The sequence below is a fragment of the Salvelinus alpinus genome, chromosome 25 (genome assembly GCF_045679555.1).
Source record: "Salvelinus alpinus chromosome 25, SLU_Salpinus.1, whole genome shotgun sequence".
Taxonomy (NCBI): Eukaryota; Metazoa; Chordata; class Actinopteri; order Salmoniformes; family Salmonidae; genus Salvelinus; species Salvelinus alpinus.
In genome coordinates this window covers 37,790,711-37,811,718 of record NC_092110.1, presented here as the reverse complement: position 1 = coordinate 37,811,718, position 21,008 = coordinate 37,790,711, and the positions used below count along the sequence as shown (strand labels likewise).

The 21,008-nt window shown below is 47.3% G+C and overlaps 1 protein-coding gene across 1 annotated transcript in view; it reads right to left on the bottom strand.

Annotated features, from left to right (window-relative positions):
• Positions 1–21,008, bottom strand: part of dync1h1 (dynein, cytoplasmic 1, heavy chain 1) — a 48,085-nt gene that overhangs the window by 21,439 nt on the left and 5,638 nt on the right. The window contains exons 2-40 of the mRNA XM_071366664.1: positions 20,691–20,778; positions 20,027–20,200; positions 19,650–19,905; positions 19,186–19,372; positions 18,664–18,935; positions 17,898–18,125; positions 16,540–17,616; positions 16,210–16,389; positions 15,742–15,891; positions 15,472–15,618; positions 15,109–15,249; positions 14,661–14,837; positions 14,410–14,520; positions 14,131–14,250; positions 13,500–13,739; positions 13,177–13,332; positions 12,802–12,915; positions 12,551–12,661; positions 12,105–12,314; positions 11,750–11,896; positions 11,336–11,502; positions 10,720–10,893; positions 9,237–9,591; positions 8,751–8,945; positions 8,234–8,516; positions 7,797–7,897; positions 7,516–7,675; positions 7,075–7,315; positions 6,697–6,880; positions 6,309–6,521; positions 5,567–5,805; positions 5,137–5,293; positions 4,478–4,705; positions 4,081–4,311; positions 3,516–3,656; positions 2,239–2,472; positions 1,353–1,559; positions 832–953; positions 382–547 (exon numbers count right to left, since the gene is read on the bottom strand). Of these exons, the coding sequence (XP_071222765.1) occupies positions 382–547; positions 832–953; positions 1,353–1,559; positions 2,239–2,472; positions 3,516–3,656; positions 4,081–4,311; positions 4,478–4,705; positions 5,137–5,293; positions 5,567–5,805; positions 6,309–6,521; positions 6,697–6,880; positions 7,075–7,315; positions 7,516–7,675; positions 7,797–7,897; positions 8,234–8,516; positions 8,751–8,945; positions 9,237–9,591; positions 10,720–10,893; positions 11,336–11,502; positions 11,750–11,896; positions 12,105–12,314; positions 12,551–12,661; positions 12,802–12,915; positions 13,177–13,332; positions 13,500–13,739; positions 14,131–14,250; positions 14,410–14,520; positions 14,661–14,837; positions 15,109–15,249; positions 15,472–15,618; positions 15,742–15,891; positions 16,210–16,389; positions 16,540–17,616; positions 17,898–18,125; positions 18,664–18,935; positions 19,186–19,372; positions 19,650–19,905; positions 20,027–20,200; positions 20,691–20,778 (8,084 nt within the window). The remainder of the gene's footprint in view (positions 1–381; positions 548–831; positions 954–1,352; positions 1,560–2,238; positions 2,473–3,515; positions 3,657–4,080; positions 4,312–4,477; positions 4,706–5,136; positions 5,294–5,566; positions 5,806–6,308; positions 6,522–6,696; positions 6,881–7,074; positions 7,316–7,515; positions 7,676–7,796; positions 7,898–8,233; positions 8,517–8,750; positions 8,946–9,236; positions 9,592–10,719; positions 10,894–11,335; positions 11,503–11,749; positions 11,897–12,104; positions 12,315–12,550; positions 12,662–12,801; positions 12,916–13,176; positions 13,333–13,499; positions 13,740–14,130; positions 14,251–14,409; positions 14,521–14,660; positions 14,838–15,108; positions 15,250–15,471; positions 15,619–15,741; positions 15,892–16,209; positions 16,390–16,539; positions 17,617–17,897; positions 18,126–18,663; positions 18,936–19,185; positions 19,373–19,649; positions 19,906–20,026; positions 20,201–20,690; positions 20,779–21,008) is intronic.

Genomic DNA, 21,008 nt, shown 5'->3' with positions numbered 1-21,008 from the left:
GTAAAAAAAAGAAAAAATCTATAAAACAAAGTTTGCTACTCAGGGTCTCAACTTACTGTTGAGAGTCAGAATAGTAGAATACACAATTTAAAAATGTGGTTTTGCATCAGCAGTTTCTCTGTTGTTTCGTCAGTCACTGACAGTTAACTATTTTTAGATGAGTATGTTAGTCTAAGCCAACCATCTAAACTAATTGTAGTCGAATACCGACCGGGCACGCGCACAGGGGGGGCCCTGACCTCCAGGGGCCCTCCATTGATTTTGTTAGTCAGATATCACAATAACATGGCATAAGTCATGGCAAAATTTGATAATACTCAAAATACTACTGTAAATACTTCTACTACTTTATCCGTCTATGTTTGATATGTAAGCTCTTACCTGAGACATGGTGTAGAACTCCACCATGGCGGCGGTGAGTGGCTCAGCGAAGGTACGCAGCGAGGGGATGAGACGCAGCATGGCCCGGTTGAAGGTACCGTAGATCTGAGTGAGGGAGGCGGGGCCGGGGTAGTCCACGTACACCACTGGCACGTGGCGCAGGAACCTGGATTTCAAAAATCACACAACAGTTACTCATCATTCAAAACCGACCACAGTGAGTCTAGTCCGGGGTCGTATTCATTAGGCACCAAACGGTAGAAAACTGACTGAAACGGGTAGGACCTACTTTACCTATACAAAACTCTCCTTTTCCCCATTTCAAAACGTTTTGCTACAGTTCGTCACATCGCTCCCTCGCTGTGTACCATGTGAGTCGCTACTACTAAACAAGACCTAGGATAAAGCAACATGGTCTCAGAATGGACATAGGTCATGTTGACAGTGTACCTGTGGGTGAGGGGCTTCCTGCCGGGGTCGGTGGGGGGGTTACAGGCTCCCACAAACTGGATCCTCTCCAGCTTGACCCAGGTCTGGTCTGAGGTGCGGTAGAAGCCTCCGTGCTCCACCATCTGCAGGGGGAAACACCAGAGGAAGGTGAGCTAATGCTCCCGCAGGAACTCAGCATAACATAGGCCTTAGTGTAGGGGTAGGAAACCCTGTTCTTGGAGTGCTGCAGGCAACCCCCCATGACCAACAGATAAGTGATCAATTCAGTGATTTCCTAAATTCAACACAGGTCGGTTATATAAAAAAACGAATTGCCTGCGGCCCTCCAGGACCAGGGTTGCCTATCCTTGCCTTTGTGTTTAACTTCAGAACACACCGGCCCATTCTCAAATGGCATCCTTCCTGGTCTCCTTTACTTCAGTACCACTGATAGGTGGAAAGGCCATTGAGGAAGGAGTCATGTTAAACCTATTGAGACACAGCCAGTATGTGTGTGTATGTACAAGCTTAGACCACCTCACCTGTCTGAGGAAGGAGATGACCCTCTGGGTACCATACTTGTCCATGTCAGGCAAGTTGATCTCATCACAGAAGAGCACCAGCCACTTGCCCAGCTGCACGGGGGCCAGGACCACACCGTTGGGCGTGCGACGGTACTCGCAGTAGTGGTCAAAGGTCTTTAGCAGCAGCTCCGGGGTGGTGGCGCTGGAGAAGTTCAGACCCACAACCTGGGAGCAGATGTGAAAGGGTTAACTTACGCAGGAAGACCTATTATTCATTTGAACGACTCATTGGCACACTTGAAGATTTAGCCTCTGGTCCAATGTCCACACTAGCATACTTATTGTGGTATTAGCAATGTATTGGGTATGCATTCTAAGTGGACATTGGAAGCTGACCTAAGTCCAGCTCTAGGGTGACCAGCTGAAGACATGCAGGGTGTGCCGGCTTTTGTTCCAATTCAGCACACACAAAAAAAAAACAACATGTTTCTCAATATACATACTACCGTGCTCCACACTAATGCGCCGAGTGCATTCTCCGAGGACGTTCTTGCATGGAGAACTCATAAAACATTACATTTATGTTAATACATTTTGAGTAATTTTTTACACGTTTGCCTCTTATTTCTTTGCATACTTTCAGTTGAAGCTTGCAACGATGCATGCTTCAAAATACGTACAAATGGAGTACGCATTTGATAACTGTACTCTGTTTCGCATACTTTGATTTGGACTCATACTCTGACCCCCCAGTGCTCCAATTTGAGTGCTCAGAGCACGGTAGTATGCATTTTGAGAAACACCCCATGACTCAGACCATGGTCAGTTTAGACTACAATTGACACCCACAGGTCTAGCGCCATCTAACCCCAGTAAACAGCGTTCCTGATGGGACCACACTTACCTCCATGTCAGGCAGAGCTCGGAGGGCGCTGAACAAGGTCATGGTTTTACCCGAGCCGGGCGGGCCGCAGAGGACCAGGGGCTTGTGCTCAGCCAGCCAGGTGTAGAGCAGGGCTTCGTGGCGCACCGTGTCCAGGGTGGGTACCACAACATCCGGGCTAGCCACCTTGTGGGTCTCCACTTCGATCTGGGGCACCTTGGCCTGCCACGACTGCCACTCGCCGGAGATGGTGACCTGACGGGAAGAAAAACAGAGGGTTGGAGTATAATTCTAGGGACAAGAGGTTTTCCTAGTTAGCTCATATAGTCAGGAAAACAGAAAAAAAACTCAGGTCTCCTGTCAGGGCCTAACACGGGCCACATGCTGGTAGATTTTGGCATTGGTGGGTAAAAATGATATTTCACCAGCCACGACGGCAGGTGGTCAGGGCTCCACAGTGCAAGTATTTCATTAGTCAAATATGATCAAATTTATAGTAATAAAAATGCTGCAGTAGCTGTCTTAAAAGTATTTTTGCCGTTTTGTTTCATAGCTGGTAAATAAAATAAAATAATAAATCGCAAAAAGAACTATGAATCCTCAAGCTGCAAACACTGCCTCACTTGGGGCTGTGCACACGTGAAGAGCTGAGTGAAAGATTCATTTTTAGATCGAAAATTCTACTGAAGTGAGACTTTGTCCTTGTGTTTCCCAGCTATTTACATAGAAAAACAACTTAGCTTGTGAACAAAACTACGTTTTAGTTTCAACAGCTAGGGAAGAGAAGACCACGCTTCTACTAGTCAGAATCTCACGGGCACAAACATGACTTGAGTTACGTTACCACGGTAACCTCCCGCCCTTAAAGGGGCAGGTGAACATTTGTCTCATCAGCTATATTTTGGTTAATAGACTTAAGGTCACAAAAAATGAAATTAAACATATCACATTACCTCTTACTAGTAACACATATGTTTTAGAAACATTACAAAGCATGCTCATCCATTTCTGTTTTGTTGGTGTCATTTTAGCAGCAAAAAAAACCTAATTTGTCTGGCAAAAAAATCTGAGTGGCTGGTATTTATCTACCTGCCAGTGGTTGGTGGACTAAAAAGTTAATTTAATTAGTAATGATTCATTTAATAGTTCATTTTAAGCCCTGGCTCCAGTTCTACCACAGGATTAGAAAAATAAGAAAAAGGAAAAATAAAGTTTTGAATTTTAATGACAGTTAAATGGGTGATCCACTTTGTTATTCAGCTTGATGATCTGAGATTCAAGAGCACGTCCATTCCTACCTCGTAGTCGATGATGGGCACGTTGGGCGCAGAGGGCAGGGGCACAGTGGTGATGCGGCGGATATATTCACCCAGCTCGCCACGTATCTTCAACCGGCCGTCGCCTGAGAAAGACCACAGCACGGCGTAGATCAAGTACCTCTGTGGACCCAAAAGGCAGAAATATGGTTAACATTTATAAAACCCATTCATAATTTTTTCTAATATATTCTTTGTACAAAAATCAAGTTTACAATTAGTGCAGCATTGTTACAAACCCAATAATAATAATGACGCTTAGTGTGACAGGAGAGGAGCTGCTTAGTGCAATGTAGTCTGGATTCATCAGATTTCATTCTCTGGGGTAAGTCTCCAGTCTGACAGGATAGTTTCAACTCAATCAATCCACCAAGTGAATTCTAAAAACATTTGCATGCCCCCCCCCCCCCCAACTACTCGATTCTTGAACTGCAATTTCAATTAATCTCCTAAACTTAAATGAATTAAAATGGAATTGACACCAAGCCCTGAGGGACTGCATTTAGCCTCCCCACAAGCAGGAGGCGCTGTGGCACCGCTGGCTGACCTGCATGTAGCGCTCCAGCTGGTCGTTGGGCATGGGGAAGTCTGAGTGGTTGTTGTTGTAGAGCGCCACGTTGCGGCAAGCCTGGTGTAGCATGGAGAACAGGGAACCCATACAACGCAGCCGCGTGAAATCCATGATGTGCTCCATCTTGGAGGCGTGCTCCAGGGTCTTGATCACCAGCCCAGTGGAGGTGAAGTAGGGCTGCAGGATGGCTGCCGTGTCCCTCTGGATCTGGAGAGGGGGACATGACAATGGAGAGTGTTACAAGACTGTTAACGTAACGCGAGATGAGCACGGGCTGTGTTCAGTAGGGAGAAAATGTTTTCCAACAGAGTGAAACAAGTGTTTTGTTATGGTGCGCCCTACTGAACAGGACCCGGGTAGCAACAGTACCAACCTGCAGCATGGGGGAGGCGGTCTCCTCGCCCTCGTCCTCGGTGCCCTTGTGCATGCGGAAAGCCTCATCTTCGCCCTCGTCCAATGGGATGCTGCGCAGGCGCGCCAGGAAGTGGTTGAAGATCATGTCAGTGCTGAGCACGTCTTCGCTGAACCAGACCATGCCACAACGTGACACGGTGGCCAGGGTGGCATACTTCAGATCCTGCACCTCGAACATGATGCGCACCTACAGACACCACATTATGGAGTTATGAGAGGAATGCTGATGTCACAGATCCAAATGTAAAATTGTTTTAAAGGTAGTCGCCTTTGGACCAATAAAAAGCTGCCGCTGGAACACACCCAGAGAAAATTGTTTAGTGTAGAGGTGACTGACTAACGGTGAATAAACTGTAAGCTATATAAATAAATAAAAGAGTCGCACACACTCTTTCTAGATCTTTTTTGGACTAAAAGATAATGACCAGTTTTAAACAATGGCGCAGTTTCACAGACTCAAATTAAGCCTCCACCTGGACTAAAACTGAATCAGTATGTGCAAGTGTGTTTCAAATGTTGACTTCATAGGGTGACCAATAGTATTACAGATGTAAAGCTCATGTCATGGTAATGGATTTTTTTCATTAAAAAGGATCTGGCTCGAGGGACACGACATACGTTTGGCGGCAGGCTGAGACGCTCTCCGTTGGGCAAAGTGAGCAACTTGTTGTCATCCAGCACAGAGTTGAGATTCTCTACCCACTCGGGGTCCACGTCGCCATCGAAGATGATCCATTGCCGTTTCTGCAACTCGCCTCTCACGTTGTCAATGATCCTGGGATGAAAAAAAAAACCCAAAACAATTGATTAATTGACTGGAGATACAGAAAGATAAAACCATTTTGAGTGTCATCAGCCTGACAATGACAAGAGACGCCATGTGAGGATACGAGAGAAGGGAAGTGACTTGGTGCACAGAGAGAACAAGAGGGCTTAGTACGGAGCCCTGGGGAACACCAGTCGTTTCGCGAGACCATGTGATGCTTAAAATCAGCACACTACATAGAATGGCTTGAACAACAATACATCGAAGCCTGCTAAAACGTACTTCCTGAGCACGTGCGTGAAGAGCCCATCGGTCCACTCGCGTGTGTTGGGGTCCAGGGTTCCGTACAGGTGGTCCTTGCTAATGGCCTTGGGGTCGATGATGTGCGCCACACCCTCCATCCCCTCCAGGCGCTCCAGGGCCTTGAGCAGCACCCTCCAGGCCATGGTCTTGCCACTGCCAGAGGGTCCCACCATCATCAGGCCGTGGTTGATCTGGGTGATCTGGTACAGTTGGAGCACCTGGAATGATATGATATGGTTTAACATTACAGACTTGACATCTTGGGAGTGCAGACAAACTTGGTTTCAAATTCAGACATTTTAATCAATGTTGGCACCAAAGGTTCTAAGGGAATTACATTCAAGAGAGTTCAAAGTAGTAACGATACTGTCATAGATGTAACAATTGTCATTAGGATAAAGAAAGAGTTTGGTTTTGCCAATCTACACTACAGGTCAAAAGTTTTAGAACACATGCTCATTTAAGGGTTTTCTTTATTTTTACTATTTTCTACATTGTAAAATAATAGTGAAGACATCAAAACTATGAAAAAAACACATGGAATCATGCAGTAACCCCCCCCCCAAAAAAGTGTTAAACAGATCAAAATATATTTTATATCTGAGATTCTTCAAAATAGCCACCCTTTGACTTAATGACAGCTTTGCACCCCTTGAATGAGTAGGTGTATATTTCTGGGTGAAACCATACAGAGTGAATAATTGGGGACTCCATTACGTACCTTCTCAACCCACATGCTGCCCACGTCGTCTCCGTCTCCATAGGTGAGGAACATCTCGGCGCAGACCTTGCGGAGCTCTTCGCGCAGAGCCGTCATCTCGCCGCGCATGTACTGCACGCCGGGGAAGACGTCCGACAGCAGGCTGAACAGCAGGGGGATGTCCTCAGCCACCAGCTTGGGTACCATGGTCTCACACACACTCTGGATCAGGATCTGAACACAGACAGAGACACACAGAGGTTAGGTGACATCTCTTCTAGAGGTCCTATCCCTTCCACAGGGACACAGAGGAAAGGGGACTTATCTTCTAGGTTAGGCGACAACCCCTGTAGTTTTTAATAATGTATAAAACTGAAGAGAAAACCCAAAGATACTTCAGTTCCTTTACCTCCTGTTCGGGGAGGTTCTCTGCGATCTCGTTCTCGTCTACATTCTCGCCGCGCTCACGCTTATCCTTCTTGATCCTCTGGATGCGCTCCCGCTTCACGTTGCCGGCGCTGACCAGCACGCTCTTGAGAGCTCGCAGACCAAAGTCGTAGTGACTCTGGGAGGACAGCTGTTCGTCGCATAGCCTGCAGGTGCACAGAGAGAAAAAATAGATTTTCAGTCAATGAGAAGGACCACAAAACCAATAGAGTGAAGCTTTCAGGGGTAGTAGTGCTGGCATGCATAAAAGATTTCCCATTATTTGATGGGCAGCAGAAACGATATTAACCCCCCCACCCCACGAGCTTCAAGGCCTGGCCTGGTTGGGTACAGTACATACTTGAAGAAGGGCACGATCTTCTTGGCCAGGATCTCTGCGGTGCGGAAGCCCTGTGAGTAGAGCATGACCTGGGCGATGAGTTGGCGGTCGGGCTTGGTCATGGCCAAGGAGCGGAACAGCTTCTTCAGATTGTCGGGCAGGTTTGAGCGGCCGGCGTAGCCGGGGTTCATGGTGATGAAGATGGCCATGTCGGGGCTCACCTTCACCTGCTTGTTGAGCAGCTCGCAGGTGACGGGAGCACCTGGAGAAGGGGGAAACGGTGACATTGTTTAACTTACATTCTTAAGTGCATATGAAAACATGCTTGGTTTGAAATGAACGATGCAACATTGTCAGCAGACATTTTATGTTTTTTTTTTTTTTTTATAACATAGGGCCTCTCGGACAATACATTTTCATGGACTAAAAAGCACATTCAAAATAAATTGTGGAGATACGTACTGCGGTCTCGGTTGGGGTTGCTGTGCTCCCTCAGGGCCACCTGGATGAACTGGACCTGCTGTGAGACGGCCGACAGCATCCTCTCCTCCAGACGATTAAACTCGTCGAAGCAGCCCCAGGCGCCTACCTGGCACAAGCCCACGAAGATACGACCCATCGCCTGGAGACAGATAAACAGATCTTTAAAAAAAAAAAAAAAAGAGGCTTCTCTGATTCTGAAATAAACATTAAAACCAAGATTAGCCTCTTTTAGCGTAAAGTATCAGTCAGTATTAGCGTACCTGGAAGTCGAAGGTCTCGTCACAGTTGAAGACCAGGACGAAGCGTCCCAGCTGGTGACCCAGAGCCTTCACAGACTCGGTCTTTCCAGTTCCGGCGGGCCCTGGAAATAAAGAGCGAAAAATCACCAGAGGATATGCTATGAAGTTGCAGCTCAGTTAGTTTTTAAATTCTGAAAGCCAGTCTACTTTATTGGCTATGTAGTGTCTAGGGCAGGCCTGGGCAATTCCAGTCCTCGGGGGCCTGATTGGTGTCACACTTGTCCCCCCATCCCTAGCAAACACACCTGATTTAAACTAATGACATGTTTAACTGAAGATCATGATTAGTTGATTATTGGAGTCAGGTGTGTTAGCTGGGGCAAAAGTTTGACACCAATCAGACCCCTGGAGTTGCCCAGGCCTCGTCTAGAGAGTGGCATGCAGTTCTTGGCGCGTACCAAAGGGAGCTCCACCGAACCTGGCCTCCAGGGCCTGGGTCATGGTCAGGTAGCAGCGGTCGGTCAGCGGGGTCTGGACCAGCTTGTCCTGGACTCCTAGGTACTCAAAGCCATAGTTGAACTTTGCGTTGGCCATCTGGATAGACAGCTGCTGCAGCACGTCCGTCTGCTTGGGGTCAAAGTAGAACCGCATCTGGCTGAGCCACTCAAACGACTTGGGGTTGTCGACCTTGTTTTTAATCAGTTGCCTGGTCACGTCCCTCTGGTGGACCAGCTCAGTGATCTATAGGGAAGGAGCACAAACAGTTTACTTTTTCATCCGTTTGGATAGTGGTACTATACTTCTAAGTGCTTAGAATTGGACTGACAGATAAAAGCTTGGATGCCAAAGTCTGTGCATTTAACAATAATAATCATCTTTGAAATCCTACTTGGAGAATGCTCTTCTAAAAAGCTACACCCATTCTTCCAAACCAACTTGTCCAGAATGTCTGCCAATGTGTCATCTTCCACTCACCAGATGTTCCAGCTTCCTCCTGCGGAGTGGAGGCTGCTCCATCAGCACGGTGTCGGCCAGCACGTTCAGGGTGGCCTCCACATTGGTCAGCACGATCGACATGGGCGACATGTCCCCGCCACCCGAGATGGTGGTCAGAGCGGCATCCACTTTCTCAGACCAGTCGATCTGAGCCGACAGCACTACCAGCTGAGCCTGGAGTTAGAGGGAGAGATGGTTTTCAACATGTTTAATTGGTTCCAAGATCTTTGTGGGCGTTGCTGGTCTTACTACAATTTTCATGGATATTCTTTCAGGACTACTAACCGGATTACTATCTGTTAACCACTTTGTGACAAATATTTTTGTGAAAAGGGCTATGTAAATAAAATTGATTGATTGTGGATCGTGGCCAATTTCTGTTGTGTCATTGCCGACTCAATTTCTGACTCAACATGATCATGGCTGACTGCTGGATGAACAATAGCCCACTGCGATGTTCCGTACCTGGTATCGGTCGATCCAATCGATGTATTTATCGAGTTCGATGGAGTTGCCCTTGTTGAACGCGCCCACCTCTGTGACCGACTCAGCCAGCAGCTTGGCCAGCGTGACCCGCATCTCCTTCTCCACCAGGGTCAGCCAGTCGTTGATCTTGGGGTGCTCTAGGAGGTCCACGGGGGTCTTGTAGAAGATCTCCTCACCTTCACGGGATGAGATGCCCAGCACCACCGTGCTTTCCTCGTTCAGCAGGATGCTGGAGACGCCGGCGAACATCTTCTTGAAGTGCTTCTGCAGCTTGGCCACGTTCTTGCTGTTTCCGATGATCTCCAGTAAGTCTTCATCACCAACGAAGTAGAACCTGGTAAACATAAACAAACATGTGTATCCTGAATGTGTTGACCATCAGTCACTTTACAGGACTAAATGACCATCCTAAATGATCAGCAATTACTAATATCTTCAATGGGGGGGGGCTAAATATTACAGCTAAAAAAGCTTAACTTGCTAAGACTACGTATATACAATCAATTATATAATTTATTTAAAAACAGTAAGAGTAAATAATACTTTATAGCTATAATAGCTAACGTTAGCCAGCTAATGAGAAGCTGATCGCTGCTGGATGCTTTAACCTTTAGTTTGCCTGGGCCTGTTGCTGTCAGCTAGCACATGGACAAGTAGTACTGCAGTAGTCAGACATGACACAAACTACCAACATAGGTGGATCCTTCATTTATTTTTGCAATACACAAACGTTTATGAGAACAGTCAGCCCTCAAATGCTAGCTAACGTTAGCTTGCAAATCAGCATTGAAAAATGCTGGCTAGCAAACATGAGATAGCAGGGATTTTAGTGAGCTATCAAACCTGTCTGGTGTGTTTGGTTAGCCTGCTAGCTAGTAGCCAGTGACATGGGAAGCAAGGTTAGGAATTAAGCTAGCTAGCCTGTTATGCAGGCGACAACGCTAACCGTTTAGCTAGCAAGCTAAACATTTGGCTACCTGGCGTCGGGAGTATAAGGTAACTTTAGATACAGCGTGGTGAGGGTGAATTTAATTATTTCTTCAACATCTTGCTAGCTAGCAAGTTTATCTAGCTAGTTGTTGCCAAAAGACTTAGTACAATGTTCTAGTTTTCTAGCTAGCAACATTAGCAAAGCTAGCTGCACAGTCACATTGGCTAGCTAGCAACATGACATAATCTCTCTATTCAAGGTAGTGGAAACGCAATTTGAGATAGCCCAACCCAGGGTTGACTTTAAAGTGCGAAGCTTTAGATACGGCCCTCTTTTTTCAGAATTCAAACAAAGAGGTACGCTACAACAGGACTTGCTCTTGGTTTGAGCAATTTCTACTGAGAAAAGACCCTACACTTTAGACCGGATATAGGATTTCCCGGATTTTCCAAAAAACGGATGTCCCGCCCCAGGAAATGAGAGACAGGCCTATGGCAGATGGCACTATTAGAGACATGGATAACATCTTACCTGGGGAATGAGGACCTCTCCCTCTCCAGATACTCTCCCAGGGCCTTCTGGATCTTTCCCAGCAGGTCAGCCAGCCTCTCCAGAGATCTCTGCACCCCTTGGATGTTCAGCACGTCCATCACCAGAGGAGACTTGGTCACCTTCTTCATCAGAGCCAGGAACTCTGTGCTGATGCTATACGGGAGAGAGAAATAAAAGGTTGAGTAATGTTATCTTGGGGTGGCAGGTAGCCTGGCGGGTGGGAGCGTTGGGCCAGTAACCTAAAGGTTGCTGGATCGAATCCCCGAGCTGACAAGGTAAAAATCTGTCGTTCGGCCCCAGAGCAAGGCTCAGTTGCCGATGACGTGGATGTCGATTAAAGCAGCACCGCCGCACCTCTCTGATTCAATGGGGTTGGGTTAAACGCAGAAGACACATTTCAGTTGAACTGACTAGGTATCCATCGCCTTTCCCCTAAAAGCTTACCAAGATCTTTACCAAGTCCTCCTTACCATAGACAAGGTTCTTTGACCTATTCCCAATCTTAGGTGACAAGGGGGAACCTCAAATATTTCCTTGATTCCTTCACAAAATGTATTGGAGGAGAAGATCAGAAGAGAAGAACTACGGATCTTACCTCGAGAACCTCTGGGTCTCCACAGGCAGCAGGTGTTTGATGTCAGCACTGCCAGTGAAGATACCCTCCAGGTAGACCCAGCGGCGCTGGACATCGATCCACACGTCAAACAAGGCCATGATCCGGTTCAGCTTGTCCTCCCAGCTCATAGCATCTTCCTCAAACACCTGATGGCACAGAAGGAACCATTAATGCCTCATGGAGACTAGGACCATTCCATGTAAACTGTGTGTTCTTATACTATCCTACAAGAACCAGAGACCGAGTCAAGACAGGAACTCAGGATCCAGGCCCAACCTCTTAAGAAACCAGATCCCATCACGAGACCAAGACTGCATTTATATGATGTAAAGACCACAAAGATCAAGAGTACATCTCTGGCAAGAACCCATTTGAATTGAAACGTCCACCGACCTTGTAGTAAGGTGACAGCTTCATGGCCGACACGCTGTTGATGTGCTCCTTGACCTTGTTGAAGAGGTCGTCCCAGCCACGGATCAGACGGCACTTGTTCTGGTAGTTGATCAGGTCCAGCTCATAGGCGTTCCAGACCTCACGGATCTGTCGCGGACCAATGGAAAAATAATACATCATCAATATTGCCACTTACGGTCATAGACATGACTTGATCACCAATTGGTCGAAAGGTGCACTAATATTGCAGTCTCTATGGACATACTTGACTACTCAGATATTAAATCCTTTTTCCTTTTTGTAATTGCGCTGCAGGGAACAATAAAGGTTTGTTTAAGTGGAATGTTGTGGTTACCTGCTTGAGGAACTCCTCCAGGGCCATCTCTCCCTGGGCCACCAGCAGCACGTCTCTCACCACCATCTCGTTCCTCTGCAGGTCCACATCCCAGATCTGACCCAGGGTCAGCTCCGACAGCACCCAGTTCACGTGCAGACGCTTCATCAGCTGCTTCCAGTGGCGGTCCTTCAGGGCCTCCGACTTCAGCTCGATCACCAGCATGTTGATCTGAGTGACGAGACAAAAGGACAGTTTAGTGTTAGGAAACTTGATTCAGGTATATTGTAGACGTGATCAGGATGTTATTCAACATTAACATGTACAAAGTCATTGTCCAAGCTTTTCCCATCCAAGAGGAATGTCAACCAGACATGGTTCAATCTTTTGTGTCAAGTAACTACTTTTCAATTGCAACAATGCAATGTCTAGTTTCGACTAGTACCGAGGGAGATACGGGGTCTTACCTTCATGTAACTCTTGAGAAGCCTCTGGACGTGCTCGTAGGACGCATACTGCCTCAGGCGAGCTGGGAAGTTCTTCAGCTCGTTTAGCAGGCCGTCTAAACTCTGACGCAGCTACAAAATCGGAAATACAGATACACATTATACTGACAGACTTGGCCCAATAGATGGGCCCAAAACAGACAAGGTCCACGCACAATCCTAAACAGACATGGTCCACAGTGTCCTTGAACACAAAGACTAATTAATCTTACCTTGCGTGGTTGAACAGAGACCCAGGGCTGCTCCTTGGCCTGGTCAATCTGCTCCCACACCTTGGACAGCTCCGACCACACCCCTTTCAGGTCCTGCAGCTCCTCCAGAGCCACCTACAGCACATAGAAACAGACCAAACTTTAGCACCACAGAGGAGCATCTGAGGACATCTTACAGGGAAGTGACATGTTTGTATCGACAGATATACCAAGACTCCAGGCACAACGAGGCAAGGAGAACAACGATGCCAAATGCAGAGTTGCTCTTGCACTGACTAATGAACAGACCTAATCCAGTAACGGCTGGCTGCAAATACCATAGTGATGAAAAGTTAATACTTCTAGTTTAAAAAGACAGAGGTGTAATAATCATACCTGAACTCTCTCTTCGCTGCCGCTCAGCAGGCCAGTGTCGGTCAGCTCCAAGGCCTCTTTGGCGCGGGAACACTTATCCCGGTCATCCTTCAGCCGACCAAACTTGCCCTCGTAGATGGTGAGAGACTGGAGGGCCTCCTCTGGACGTAGGCCCCCCTATGGAACAACAGATCTAGGATCAGCTTATACCCTCACCAAAATTCCAAGCGCAAAATTCAAAAATAAAGATTTATGCAAAGATCAAATTAAACAAAACCATCCTATATATATATATATATATCAATCTTTCAAACAAAAATGTATCTTAAATCATTTTCTCTTACAGCCACCGGTTTGGTCTTCTCCCAGTCGGCAAGGAGATCGATGGTGCGACCCTCCACGGCTTTGTCTTCCTGGACGATCTTCATCTGCAGGTTGGCCACCTGCTGCTGGATGGCCGTGTCCTTGCGCTTCATGATGTCGCTGAAGGCACCCCACTCGCCCTCGATGTTGTCGATGTACAGCCACGACGGCGGGAACTGGAAGCGTTGCTTCTCGAGAAGCCGCTGACCGTTGCGGAAAAGCTGTGAAGAAAGAAGTCAGGATTTAAAAAAAATACATCCATCTTTTCAGATCAAAAATCTAAATGTACTCATCACATACAGTTTACAGCAGGGTAAAAAGGGCCGTGAAATAGTTATGTACTAGTTCCATCAACAATGCAGTACATTAATCAATAATTTCAAGTAAAAAAAATAACAAGTATTAGAAGTAGTAGAGGGAGCATGCATAGTAGCAATGAACTGTATTTAAAAATATAAAGTGGGTAGTGGACTCAATAGTATATAATAGAACAGCAGCGTTGACTGAGCGCGCGCTTGTGTACGAGTTCTCACCCATGACAATGATTTGAGGTCACAGCTTGCGAGGATCCTATGATAAAAATAAAAAGAAAAAATGTTTTACAGTACTTACATCCACGTTCTTCTCAAACTGCTTGATCTTGCGTTTGAGCGTCTGGACATAGGTGATGAAAGTCACAGCGTCTGAAGTGCTGGCGGTGTCCACGGAGTGCTGCTCCAGCTCTTGGCGGGACTGTGGTGGGACAGATGAAGATATGGCAGTTGAAATCAGATAGACCAATAGTCTGCTCCAACAGCCACACTAACAGTTTCATGCTAGTTATGACAATGGAATCTATTGCCGGTGACAACAATGAAACCAGTTTCTCTTGGCAGACAGGAAAGGGCTTACCTTGGAGATCTGGGAGTGGAAGTCCTGCATGTTGTTGCCCAGCATCTGGCCGAACCTGCTGAGAACCTCCTTGTGCCAGGAGTCATACTTCAGGTTCACCTTGGACTGGACCTGGAGTTGAACAAAGTAGATCAAAAGTAGAACCAATCTACATCACCACATTTCTAGGCAACAATACATCTCATGAGCGCACAACTGTACAGAACAGCAGAAGTTGCTCTACTCTACTGCTGAATCGTCAGTCTCTTTACCTTGCCATAGTCGATGACCACAGGCCCAAACTCCTTCTTGGTCTCGGCGTTGTCGAAGGTCCCCCTGGCTTTGCGGATCTGGACCAACAGGGCCTGCCACTTGGTCAGATCCTCACCCAGGCGGTTGTAGATGTTCTCTGCCTGCATGTCCCACAGGCATTGGTACTGCAGCCACACCTACACAACAGAGACACATTGGTGAGTGACAGAACCAATAGCTAAGTGAACTCCATCTTGGGGTAAATCTCAAATAATCGTTATTTGCTTCATTGTGATCAAAAGACATTGGAGGACAAGGTACAAGGGGAGGAACCAAGGACAAAAGGAAAGACAATTGAGAAAGAGATCCAGTATAATTTATGGGTGTTTCAAATAGCTAGCTGGCTAAATCTGGCACATTTACAGAAATGTTAAGGACACCAATACATCAACACGATTGATTGCATACCTTGACGTACTGCTCCACCTCGTTGACGTTGTCCTTGACTGAGTTGTAAGCCTCCTCCAGGGCAGCCGGGCCATCTGGCATTCTTGTCAGGGCGTTCCTGTAGAACTTCTCCTCCTCAGACAGCTCATAGTGGACGCCCACCTAGTGGCCAGGACACCAATACATCAACTATAGCAACCTATACCAAAACATCCCATGTACTTGTCCCCAGCATGCTAGAGAGGCTCGCTTGATGATATCACTGAATTCAATACTAAATTGCTAAAGAAGCTAGCAATGAATTCAGTACTAACTTGCTAAAGCAGCTAGCTAGGTGATAGTAATGAATTGAACATATAAAAGTGCTCTGCATGGCCTCCAGACCTGGTATCTCTGGCTCTGGATCCTGGGCAGAGAGAGGATGACCATCTTCCAGGCAAACATCTCCTGGTAGAGCTTGTAGCGACAGTCTTCAATGGGCGGGTTTAGGTAGATCACTTGGTTGGTGATCCTCAGCTCATGTACAACGTTCTTTCACAAGTAGAAAAAAAAGCATAATACGTTTCATAAATTGCAATTTGTGCCTTTGGGAAGACATTTTATTAGTTATATTCTTATCAAATCAATCCTCCTACTGCAGTCTTGGACCCTTACCTTGATCTTGGGCTCCCCGCCAGGCTTGTGGCTGACTTGAGGGGCCTCTGTGTCCATGTCCACATCAGCCTTGTCCTCCATCTGACCCCGGAGAACCTGGGTCCAGGCCCTGAGCCCAGCCTGCAGACGCACCCCGAGGATCCTTTCAATCTACACACAGGGAAAATAAAATTTGTAATGAATATTGATTCAATAAACCACTTTTAACAAAAAACAGAATAGGGACCAGCAGCAACAGAATAGGTGCTGGTATTTGTGGCCCCTACTGGTCATGTTCCAGAACAACTATCCGGCTCGAAGGACCATGAAAAAGAGTGCCAACTTGTAATTGGAGTACTCAGAGGGAGGTGCCGTTTTAAATAGGAATAGTAATTTCCTCAGGAATGTGACCAGCAGGACACAGGGTAAGAGCCTCAAGACACAACACAGAAAGTATACTGGAGAGTGTTGTAAGGGTTTTGCACAGACCTCAATGTCCAGCTTGTTGACCCAGATGGGTAAGTTAGAATAGGAGTGCAGGTTGAGGTCATCCACAGCTTTCTGCACGCGGTTGAGGATCTCTGTGAAGGTCTTGTGTTCGTACATGCAGGTCTCGAGAGAACGCACTTCAAGGTCGATCTTCTCCTCGATGAGCAGGAGGTCGTCCACCTGGAAAACAAAAAGACATGAATATCATACATTCAGGGCGGAATCCGAACATACGACCATCAAGTGCGGAATGCAAGTCTAGCAACTGCACGCTTAAAATAAAAAATTGCCAGGTGAGATCCAACCTTATGGTTCCAAAAAAACACTGACCTTCTCCTGGAAGTTGAAGACGGTCTCGGCCAGGCGCTGGACGTAGGGGTCCAGTTTGTAGGACTCCCAGACCAGGGCAATGCCCTCCGTGACCAGAGCCTGCACTTCCTTCTTGAGGCCGGCCACCAGCAGTGAGATGGAGATGCGTTCCTCCACCTTCTCGCAGGTGCGCTCGTACGTGCGCACACTCTCGATCAGGGAGATGGCGAATGGATAGAGCTGATTGGCCTGGTGTGCCTTGTTGACAATGGCAAGCGGCACACGGAAGCTCAGCCACTTGAGGTTGCGCACCTCCTTAGACAGCGTGATGATCTCGGGCAGGAAGTTGACCTTGAGCTTCAGCATGTTTCCTGTGCGACCGCGGGCCCGGCTGGTCTCAATGGTGAAGATGCGGCCCGACACGCCCAGGTTGCGCTGCTGCACCTTGCGTGCCCAATCGTCAAAGATCTCCTGAGTGTTGAGCTTGGCGCGGAAGCTGTCGCCATCCTGCTTCAACTTGAGGCCCTCCACGTGGTTCTCCCAGCCTTTGCCCAGCACGTCTTCCACACGCTTCATGTAGGCGGTCAGCTGCCGGTCGATCTGCTTGGCCCAGATGATGGAGCCCGACACAGGTGGCAGGTCACGCACGTGGCTCATCTTGCATGATTGGCTCTGTGGGTACTGCACCTTGAACTTGTCGTGCAGCGACTCAATGTCATCTTTGACGCGCTGAATGAGCTGCGTCTGGTACTCGCGGATGGCGCCGCGGATGTGGGGGCGCACGAACAGGGCGTTGAAACGTGAGAAGATACGGAACATCTCGTTGGCATTCTTGGCCGTTCCCAGCTGGTCACGGAGGCGGGCGGTGATGCGGGTCTCCACGCGGTCAATGCGCTCGTCGTAGCGCTTCATTGCTGCCTCCCAGGCCTCCATGCCCTCCTTGGATACATCCAGGCCGTCAACCTCCTTAACGTTCTCATAGGCCAGGTTCACCTCCTCAATAGCGTTGGCGTCCGCAGCGTCGAACAGCACCTCCGCCACCTTCATCTCAGTGGGCTCCACCGCCTCGCCTGGGGCGTGCTGGGGCACCGCAGACACCTTGACAAGGCATAGAGAGAAAGAAAACCTTTTAGCAATGACGTATGATATTACCACTTAGAAACCAGCAAGGGCAACTCTTGACCAAAACGGCAAGTCATTGTGGGGGGGGGGGGGGAAGAGGAATTCCAGAACTGTATTAAGCTTACTCCTGGACTTAAAAGTATGCTCAATAGAGAATCTCCATCAACAGTGGTTAATCCAGATATAAACTTAATCTGGGCCCATAATACCAACCCTCGGGGGCACTAGCCATTGACAAATCTCTGCCTCTTTCTTACCTGAGGCCTGAGTACACGAACGATGACGGCCCTCAGCTGCTCGTGCTGCCTGCGGAAGCGCCTCATGTGGTCGAGGCGGGCCTGGAGCTTGCGATGGGCTGGGCTCAGGCGCCACACCATCTTCAGGTTTTCCTCCCTCTTCCTCTTCACGATGTCTCTCAGCAGGACCTGGAGTTTCTCATATTCGTCCTCCCAGGTCTGGAAGACCTCGAAGCACGCTACCATCACCTGCAATGGGATAGAAATTAGTATCAACTAAATGCTACTATCAACTAAATGCTATTAAGTCATGTCAATACAACAATATAGAAGAGTCTAGATGGGTTAGCTAACAACGACACAAAAACCATGTGCACCCATCCATGGGGCATAAGTCAGTGTTGTTGTGAATCTGGATGGCCAGATAGCAAGAACGACAAGATACTGCCGTGTGGGGAATCGTAAGTGGCTGATTTCAGCTTGTTTAATCTTGTTATTGGTACCATGTCTTGTTTTGACTGATGTCAATGCTAATATGCCTAAAATTTGCTTGCTAGCTAGCTAACCAACAACTAACAATGCATTTGAGAGACAACAAGTGGTTATTGTGCAAATGTATTTATGTTTTCAATAAACATTGGGGGGACGAAATATAGCTTACATGTTGTCAACAATCTAAGCCAACTCTGTGTTTTACCCCCATAGTTGTACACGTCTCGGTTATGTTGCTAGCTAAACAACCAACTCGTCTATGGAGTATTTGTAGCAGCTGCCACTGTAGACTCACCTTTTCAAACTCCTCATAGGCCACGTGCATGAGCTTCCTGGTGCCCAGCACTTTGAGGAGCTGGGAGCTGAGGTCTCGGGAGATGGCCTCCACCAGCCGCAGGGCCCGCTGAATGGGGTACTTGGTGTTACGGATCTTCCTCAGGTGGGTGAAGATGGCCACCAGCGCCTGGCGGATCTTATCCAGCTCAGTGGCTGACAGCAGGTCGTTCAGGGGGAAGTCCTTCATCAGGGGGTTGTAGTCGTTGACCGTCTCCACTGCCTGCTTCAGACCTGGGAAACAGATGGGGGGGAAAACATATTCAAGTCATTAAGTCTAATAAAATGATGGCACGTTCTAAACATAGAATTAGGAATTAGAATACAATAGGATCTCCATGGTTCTAAAGTAGTGATGTCAAAGTGGAAAATGTATATTGAGTGACAAGTCCTCAAACAAATAAATAAATAAAAAGGAAAAGGTTCCTTGTAATATCCAATTCATAAAGAGGTATTGGCGCTTGTTCCATCAAACACAACTCACCGGTGTCAGTGTCAAAGCTGACGGTGGCGTGGAAGCGCTTGCCGTGCTTTAGGATGTCCAGAGTGAGCAGCACTTCGGGGCTCTCCCTCTTCTCCTGGATGCGGTTCAGGGCGCGCTCCAGGTTCAGCCAGAAACTGATCTCCTGCAGGGCCGTCCCAGAGGCCGGGTCACGGTCCAGCTTGGTCACCTGACAGGAAGAGAGTATTCAAAACAACCATTCAGACTAGCCAGAGAACACAAAAACCACAGTAAGAGATGTCAAATGCAACCAACAAGCCATGGTCATGTTCAGTCAGTGGCAAGCGTTTCAAAATGGAGTGAAGCGGGGGAGGTACTAACTTATCGTGTTCAATATAAACACCATTTTTTATGTTCCTTTGTAAGACGTTTTGCTTGAGTATGGCCTGCTACTGAACACTACCTGGCACCCAATTTCTCAGACAAGTCATTGTTTCGACCCTCACCTTCTGGATTTCCCGGATCCAACGGTTGACCCCCGACTGCAGCTGGTTGAGGAAGGTGGGGTCCTCCACCTTGTCGCCAAAGTCAGTGACCTTGGGCTTCTCACCGCGTTCGTAGCACGCCTTGGCGATGTTGAGGATGATGGGGTGGATGATAAGGCTGATCTCTGGGATCTCGATGTTCTGCTGCAGGTGTAGCAGGCCCATCTCCAGCTCTGCAATCTTCTTCTCCACAGAGGGAGCCATCTTGTCGCCATCCCTGGACCAGGACAAAATGGAGGCATTATTAACCCACTGGGTATAAACGAGATGTGCAAAATATGAAAAAAAAGAACCGTTTTACGAAACTACCATGATAGTCCACTTAGTTCCAGGTTTACCTGTCTGCCTTGCCAGATTCACGGATGTAGGACTTGAAGAAGGGAGCAACGGCATTGCTGATGAAAGAGTGCAGGGTCTCGTAGGGAGAATCCTCACTCAGAGTCAACACGCGCACCTGGGTCGATATGGGCTTGTCAGCGTCAATCACTCCAGTCCTCTTGATGAAAGCCAGACTGAAAAACAAAGTTGTAAAATGTCATAATCCACATATGAATAAACAGGGATATAGGCTAGTTGATGTAGTATTATGCAATGTTAGGAACTGTTTCACCACAGTTTGATACAGAAAGGTAACACGTAAGGCAGGCCTATCTAACTGGGAAAAGAATCAGTCTAACTATCCCTAGGCACATCTAAAAATGGAAACCCTATGCCATCACAATCTCAAAATGGATATCACTTTATGATCTTGCGGTCAAGGATGACTCAGGGCTTAAAACAGACTCGGTGACATAACATTGCCACGAGCGGCAGGGTGAACAAAAAATATTACAGACTGCAAGACAATGCACTCACAGAGCGCATGTGCACGCTTCACTCTCTTACAATATGATAGCTTTCCAACAACTGGGGGGGGGGATTAGGTTCTCGCTTCACACTCTTTGTTGTTGCGTAATTCTCCCTGATACTGCCATTTACTTCCTGTATCATAAAAGTTCTTGCCTGTTGGACTTGAGCCCATAGTGGATGTCAATGTTGATGTTGTAAGAGATGCACTCCTTCTCTTCCTCTCCTTCATCCCCAACATCCTCTGAGGAGAGAAAAACAAGAATACCAGTCAGTGAAAGCACAGAAGCATAGAAAAAGGGTGTATGGATTCAACCTACATTACCTAAAGCACAATATGTAACATCCCGAAGAGGAAAGCCCATTCTAAGATATTAAAATACAATTAGAAAATGATTCAAATGAAACAGCGGCATAATATTTTAATGATACACAAATACTTCAGCAATTAGCCTATTTAAGCCTACACTACAG